The 8323-nt window shown below is 39.7% G+C and overlaps 1 protein-coding gene across 1 annotated transcript in view; it reads right to left on the bottom strand.

The window, feature by feature from the left end:
- LOC109224293 (E3 ubiquitin-protein ligase RNF25) overlaps positions 1–8101 on the bottom strand; it is a 10344-nt gene extending 2243 nt beyond the window's left edge. Inside the window, exons 1-5 of the mRNA XM_019388883.1 lie at positions 7794–8101; positions 1546–1584; positions 1161–1298; positions 394–530; positions 187–290 (exon numbers count right to left, since the gene is read on the bottom strand). Of these exons, the coding sequence (XP_019244428.1) occupies positions 187–290; positions 394–530; positions 1161–1298; positions 1546–1584; positions 7794–7919 (544 nt within the window). The 5' untranslated portion in view covers positions 7920–8101. The remainder of the gene's footprint in view (positions 1–186; positions 291–393; positions 531–1160; positions 1299–1545; positions 1585–7793) is intronic.

Here is an 8323-nt window from a genome sequence, read left to right as displayed (position 1 = left end):
TTGTCTTTCTTTTGCCTTCATTGAAGGAGTCTAACTTTAATGAAAAATCATCCTAAAGACCTATCTTAATTCATAATAAAATTAAGGTAACCTTATCTGAATCTAGTCAGACCAAGAGAAGAAAATGGAAGTGGAGTATGCTATGAAACATTTATATCTTAAGGCATCAATTTCATAGAGACAGACCATCCTGATCCCTGTTCCTAGAAGATGAAGCAGAACTAGAGTCCGTAGGGGCATCAGATTCTTTTAATAGTTGAAGCCAATTCCACCATCTGATGATGCACTCACTGCAGCAATAAGAAAAATAAATGAGTACGAAAGTTGCAACCATGCATGTTCAGCCAATACGCAAACCAATCAAAACAAAAGGGTACTACTGACAAAATTTACCAATGAAAGCAATGAAAACAAGACATCAGTTTCATAAATGGCGCAGAGCTTCCTGCATCTTCATCAACTAATGGATACAAGCACAATGGACACTCTCCATCAGGGTGATTCATGCTTGAAAGCTGCTCCGCTGCTTCCTAGTAATACATTCAGAGGCATCAGCTTTCTGGAAATTAAGCCCCCTTCTGAAATTCTAATAATAATTTGGCCTATTTAGCAACACATTGTCTTAGTTGTTTAGCTCATAAATGTATGTCCCTGACACAATCAATCAATAAGAGTTTTACTCAATAGTTCGACAAGTAGATAGTCCAATTCCAGCCCATAAAAAGTCCCACTTAACTATCAGACTTGCTTTCAGAAAGAACCAGAGCACCCTGCCGCTAAACCAAATTAAAATACCTGTAACGCTCAAGTTTCTAATGCAAATCTATATTCTATATAAATGACACAAACAATTCTTTGAATTACCACTTAACTACCAGACTCCTGTCAGTGGAAGAATTTGAACTCGTGGTGTGAGCCCAACCCACACACCATGGTTGTACTTTCTTATGGCTGAACCAAAACCCTGGGAGTTTCTCTTCTTTAGATAAATTACAAAACCTGTTCCTTTTGACTTAATTTCAGGACAAAAAGATCCAAAGTAATAGTTATTCATCATAATGCAAGTCTTGAGATTATGTAGCTAGGTTTTAATAAAAGAGAGTATTCTAATTAGGATTATCATCAATCACAGAACTGGATCTGGACATTGCAATGGTTACCTCGCAAAGTGCTACAAGCATTAGACACGAGGACAGTTCACAAGCCCTTGCTGAAAGACAACTTATCAATTGTTTTTGCCTTTGTTCATCAAGGCCCTTGGAATCAACAATTCTAATAGCTGGTGGCTCGTCAGGATACTGCCAAAATAATTATATCAGTGCAGAAAAGAAATGTGAAACCTGTCTAATCATTACAAGTATAGTTATCACATGAACTAGTTAAATAAGAGATGGAATGGGACGCAGGTGTGGGCAGACTGCAGAAAGCTATCAGATGAAAATGGACAAGAAATTCGCTAAGGTAAGCGCGAATGAATTAGACAACAAAAGAACCAAATGATAATCAACAACCCCAAAAAGAATAGTAATCTCAGTGACAGAGTACCTTTGGACCAGCCTGGATTCCTATGATTGCTTCCACAAACTGCAAGACAGGAGAAAGAAAAAATGTAACTATTCTTTATAAGGCTATAGCAACATACAACATAAAACAATAGGAAATTAACCAGAAAATCAAAGAATAAAAAGAGCTGTAAAGTATAATGACACTTCATCAGATTCATTTGAAAATATCAGCAAATATTGACAGCCTTAGGAAACACGAACTACTTCAAAACCAGTTCCCTCTTAGTCACTGGCATGCATAATGTGTATATCATCTGTATAGAAGTTTATTCTTCTATCAATCTCTCTATGAGACTCCGCATCTGCACTTTCCTACACCCGCCAAATTGTGACTATCCAGACAGAATTTTGCTAATGATACGTATATTAGTGGCTAAAGGTGGAAGCATTTGAATTCTAGTTAGGCTAATATTTGAAATTTAGTTAGGCTAGTATTTGAATTTCGGCGGGAAAGTTAGTTACTAGTTTTAATTCAAATTGTGTAATTCCTTTTGTATTTTCAGCACATATAAATAGCTCATAGGACTTGTATTCACACAATTATCATGTTATAAGAAAATCTGAGTTCTTCCTCATTTCTTCTCCCTGTTCTTCTCCTTTATTTTTCCGCTACTGTTTCATTGGATTCTTACCTGATACTCAACAATTGAGTATCAATTGGTATCAGAGCCTCGTAAAGGATGGGTCCGCGAAAAGCTGTGGAGACAACTATGGATTTGCAGGAGCAGTACGAAGATCTAGCAGCTCAACAGCTAGATCTGCGAGCAGAAATGGCCCAAAAGCAGCAGGAACTACGAGATGATTTGGACATGCGTCATCATGAAATTCTGCAGATGGTGAGTGCTCTTAAAAATTCCTTTGATGGCATGCAATTGAACCAACAGTCCAAGGATACGGCATCTTCTTCGGCTGCTAAGGACAAAGTACTGCAGTCAGGTCAGGGTATTCTAGGCCCAAATCCTTATTGTGTTAATGCTAATAGGAGTCATAATTTGGTTTTTCCTCGTTTCAATGGAGAGAATCTGAAGACGTGGTTGTATAGGATTGATCAGTATTTTACTGAAGATGAAACTCCTCTTAATCAGAGAGTAAGGTTAGTTGCCATGAATTTGGATGACGATGCCTTAGTTTGGCATCAATCCTATTTGAAATGTAGGAATTTACCTATGCTGCCTGCTTGGGATGAATATATATCTGAGTTAATTGAAACATTTGGTGAGGAGTTTGCTGACCCTATGCTAGAACTTAAACAGTTAAGGCAAACTGGAACTGTGAGGGAATTCCAGTTTGCGTTTGATAGGCTATTGGCTCAGTGTAGTCTAACTATTGAACAAGCTATTTCATGTTTTCTGGGAGGTTTGAAGGAAGAATTGGTTCATCCTATTAAAATGCATGAACCTAAGTCATTGTCCAAAACTTATCGGCTAGCTAGGTTAGCAGAAGCAACATTAGCTGCAAATGCTAGAGCCTTAAAACACAGATCACCTGGGAGCTACTCATCAGTTAGGAAATCTGTTTATGACAGCACAGGCCTTAAGAGTCATCAGCCTATGCAGTCAACTAGGTTGAATTCCCCAGCTAACTCTACTTCAATTGTTCCTAAAACAAGGAGAACTATCTCTCTTGCTGAGATGCAAAGTAGAAGAGCCCAAGGTCTTTGTTATTTTTGTGATGATAAGTTTACTCCTGGACATAAGTGCACTCTTCCAAAGCAAATGTTTGTGTTGGAACTGGAGGTAGCTAAGGATGAATCTGTTGATACTGGGACCGGCAGCAATGAGGGTGAGTCACCAAGTGAGGAGTGGTCATCCCATGGTAGTGAGCAGCCCTTTATATCCTTGTGTGCTTTAACAGGCATGCAGGGTGCTCAAACTATCCATGTTACTGGTTACAGTGACAAGAGACCTTTTCAAATTTTATTGGATGGAGGTAGCACACATAATTTCATTGATTCTGAATCAGCCAAGAGATTGGGTTGTACTGTGATTCCAACTAAGGTGGGATATGTCAGTCTAGGTAACAACACAATGGAGGCCACATCTGGTATAGTGAGGAATTTCCAATGGATGCTAGAAGGCACAACCTATGAGTCTGATCTGAATTCTGATTGTGTTTCCAGTTGGAAAGTATGATCTAGTATCGGGTGCTTTATGGATGAAGACTCTTGGACGAGTGACTATGGATTATTCTGCACTCACCATGACCTACAACTATTTAGGCAAACAACATGTATTGAAGTGAGTTCCTGATGCTTGTAGATTATCAAAGCCCAAAGGCTGTCAATAAGTCTAATGGGAATGATGTGGAACTTTTTATGTTGCATGTCTTGGTTGATCAACCAAAGTCTACTCAGTTGAATGCCATTCATCTCTCAGCAAATGAGGTAGTGTCACAGCCTCTTCATGATTTTCTTAGCAATTTGTGTTTGCTGAACCTACTGTCCTGCCACCTCAAAGGGGTGCATTTGATCACAGGATTCCCTTGCAACCTGGAGCTAAACTCACAATATTCGACCTTATAGGTATTCTTCTATGAAGAAAGATATTATTGAGAAACTGGTGAGGGAAATGCTGCAGCAAGGGGTGATTCAATATAACAACAGTCCATTCTCATCACCTGTGGTAGTGGTAGGTAGAAAGGATGGTTCATGGCGATTGAGTGTTGATTATAGAGAACTAAACCATTGCACCATCAAGGACAAATTTCCTATTCCTATTATAGATGATTTACTGGATGAACTAGCCGGAGCAACCATTTTTTCTAAAATTGACCTTAGATCTGGGTATCACCAGATCAGAATGGTGCCTGAGGATGTTCCTAAGACTGCATTCAAGACTCACATGGGCCACTATGAATATTTAGTCATGCCTTTTGGGCTGACAAATGCACCCTCTACATTTCAGTGTTTGATGAATCACTTGTTCCTCCCATTTTTGAGAAGATTTGTGCTGGTCTTTTTTGATGATATTTTGGTTTACAGCCTAAGTTTAGTTGATCATGTCCAGCATTTACAGCAGGTATTTGAGGTTATGGTGCAACATAAGCTACTTGCCAAGAGATCCAAGTGTGTTTGGGGTCCCTAGTGTTGAATACTTGGGACACTTCATTTCTGCTCAAGGAGAGTCCAGTGATCCAAACAAGATAGCTGCTGTTCAGCAATGGCCTAATCCTACTACTGTCAAGCAGCTGAGAGGTTTTCTTGGGTTAGTTGGCTATTACAGGAAATTTATCAGGAGCTATGGGTTGACCAGCAGACCCCTAACTGAGTTGCTCAAGAAGGATAATTTTCATTGGAATTATTCTGCTAATCAAGCATTTGTTGAGCTCAAGCAAGCCCTCACCTCTGGCCCAGTTTTGGCATTGCCAAACTATTCATGCCTTTTATTGTGGAAACTGATGCTAGTGGTGCTGGTATTGGTGCTGTTTTGATGCAATCTGATCACCCTATAGCCTTTATTAGCAAAGGTCTTGATCCTAGGCATATTGCTCTTTCTATCTATGAAAGAGAACTCTTGGCATTGGTGTTTGCTGTCACCAAGTGGTCTCATTACTTACTCAGTTGCCACTTCATTGTGAAGACTGATCAGCAGGCCTTAAAGTGTCTTTTGGAACAAAAACTTCACACTGATTCTCAGATTGGGTGGTTGGCCAAGCTCCTTCCTTTTGACTTTGAAGTCCAGTATAAAACGGGCAAGGATAACATAGCTGCAGATGCATTGTCTAGAGTTCAAGGTGCTGAACTCATGTCCTTACTGATGAGTTCTGTCCAAACTGATCTTTGGAAGGAAATTCAAGATAGTTGGTCTGCTGACCCTGAGCTTGCTGCTCTGATTGCTTCTCTCCCGCACACACCACAGAAACACATCACTTGGCTTAATCAACAACTCAGAAGGAAGGGCAAACTGTTGGTTGGTAATGATGCAACTCTGAGAACTAAAATTCTCAGCCTTTGGTATTCTTCTCCTGCTGGCGGGCATTCTGGCATTGATGCTACTACTAGGAAGGTTCTTTCTTATTTCTATTGGAAGGGCATTCGCACTGACATTGTTGATTTTATTCACAAGTGCAATGTCCGTCAAACGAACAAGTATGATACTGTTGCTTCTCCTGGTCTTTTGCAGCCTCTTCCTATACCTGCTCTTCCTTGGACTGACATTACTATGGACTTCATTGCGGGTTTGCCTAAGTCTAAGGGAAAGTCTGTCATTTGGGTGATCATTGATCGACTTACCAAACATGCTCACTTCATTGCTTTGTCCCGCCCATACACTGCTCAGTCCTTGGTCCCTATCTTCCTCGATAACATTTTCAGGCTCCATGGTTTTCCTGCTTCCATTACTAGTGATAGGGACCCTATCTTTATCAGCACCTTTTGGAAGGAATTTCTCACTGCTCAGGGTGTTACCCTTCAAACTTCTACTGCTTATCACCCTCAGACAGATGGCCAATCTGAGGTTCTTAATCGCTGCTTAGAAACTTACCTTCGTTGCTTCTGTACTGATTCACCTGCTGATTGGTCTCTTTTCCTGGCCTTAGCTGAGTGGTGGTATAACACTAGCCCTCATTCTGCCATTCAAACTTCTCCCTTTGAATTCTTGTATGGTTACCCTCCTACCCTGCATTTGCCATACTTGCCTGGTGATTTTGATTCCCCTTCCATTGAGGAAGTTGCTTTGCTTCGTGAGTTCAAGCTCCAACTAGCCAAATTCCACCTTACTCGTGCCCAACAAAGATCTGATAAACAGTTCAACGTGGGGGACTGGGTGTGTGTTAAACTTCAACCTTATCGGCAGTCCACACTTTCTCCTTTCCCTCATCATAAGCTCACTTCCCGCTAATTTGGTCCTTATCCTATTGTTGGGAAGGTAGGTGCAGTGGCCTATAAACTTCTTCTTCCTCCTGAGGCCCTCTTACACCCCGCCTTTCATGTGTCCCAACTCAAGTTTTGCTATGACATTCCTGCTACTATTGTCCACCCTCCTGTTGTTCACCTATCCAGCCAATATTGCCCCCTTCCTGAAGCTGTTTTGGATCGCAGGTTGATTAAAAGAGGCAATAAAGCTGTTGCTCAATGCTTAGTTAAATGGGCAGGCTTGGATTCTTCATATGCCACTTGGGAGTTAGCATCTGCTTTGACGGCTCGTTTTCCTTCTTTCACCCTTGAGGACAAGGGTGTTGTTCATCACGGGGGTATTGATACGTATATTAGTGGCTAAAGGTGGAAGCATTTGAATTCTAGTTAGGCTAATATTTGAAATTTAGTTAGGCTAGTATTTGAATTTCGGCGGGAAAGTTAGTTACTAGTTTTAATTCAAATTGTGTAATTCCTTTTGTATTTTTAGCACATATAAATAGCTCATAGGACTTGTATTCACACAATTATCATGTTATAAGAAAATCTGAGTTCTTCTCAATCTCTCCCTACCTCTCTCTTTCTGCCTCATTTCTTCTCCCTGTTCTTCTCCTTTATTTTTCCGCTACTATTTCATTGGATTCTTAGCTGATACTCAACAATTGAGTATCAGCTAATGCTTTAAGCTTTTGATCTAGGCAAATTTCATAAGAGTGTTGTTGTCAAAAGCTTGTCTGTAACGAGCTTAAATGGAATTCATATAATTGACTCCAACTCTTTTGGGATAGAGGCGTAGTTGTTGTCATAGTGTTGTCAAAGGCTTTATGAAGCGTGCTTAAGTCCTGGAGTTACTTGAAGCTCAAGCTGAGCACTTCCCCTCGACACTTCAGCACGGGTATCAAGGCAATAAAATTGGAGGGAACGGTACAGAGAAGAGTAACAACACTACTACGCAAGGATGACATGTACAAATAGAGAACTACCAGATTCCAATTTGAGGTTTATACAAAATTGATCTCTCCACTCAATAGCTAGCTTTTAGGGTGTCATTCTCCTAATGTTCGTACCCAATTAACAAATTAGCCACAGATTCATTAACCAAAAAAAAAGAATCTTCTCCGCTTCCCCCAACTCATAATTCTCTTAACAGACATCCCAAGCTGAATTCTTCACATTCAGGTAATTAATTAGCCCAAATCCTACAACACCACACAATTATACTACAGGCATACACGCACTAAATATAAAGATTTCAGCAGAAAGATGAATCAGCAGTTTCAAGAAGCCAATATTCATTGCTAAAACAATTAAAAAACACACACACACACACACACAATTATTTGGGTAGAGGGAAGAAAATTGGGAAGAGAAAGAACCTGTTGAGAAGAATCATCGGCGGTACGAGGTCTGATATGGAGATGAAAAGAAGGAGGATAAGTTTGAAGGAGCAAACAATCATCGCCGTACACTGATTCTACTGCTTCTACTTCTTCTTCCGCCATCTTTCCCTTACCGGAGACAGTGCCAAAGGTCTAATTTTCTATCTTCTATAATTTTTAAATCTATTTTTTCTCCTCTCTAATTTTCAGCTCTAATTTCCCCCACTGACGAAGCTAGAGTTTTCAGATCTGAAGTTTTCATTGTGAATTGGTAATATCAAATGGAGTTCAAAATTTAAATTTGAAGTGATTTTGAGAAGATTTGAGTTAAATTTCATAAAAAAGGCAAGGAAGAAGACGTAGTCAGGTTTTTGTATAATTATGTATAATATTGTATAATAGTGTATATGATTGTATAAATACATATTATACGCTATTATACACTTTTATACACCTTTATACAAGCGTCTGTAGACGAACTTCTTCCACGATTTTCAGTTTCAATTCTTGTTCAAAATTAGTCCAAA

This window comes from Nicotiana attenuata, chromosome 1, assembly GCF_001879085.1.
Source record: "Nicotiana attenuata strain UT chromosome 1, NIATTr2, whole genome shotgun sequence".
Classification (NCBI taxonomy): domain Eukaryota; kingdom Viridiplantae; phylum Streptophyta; class Magnoliopsida; order Solanales; family Solanaceae; genus Nicotiana; species Nicotiana attenuata.
This window is presented reverse-complemented; position numbering and strand designations above follow the sequence as displayed.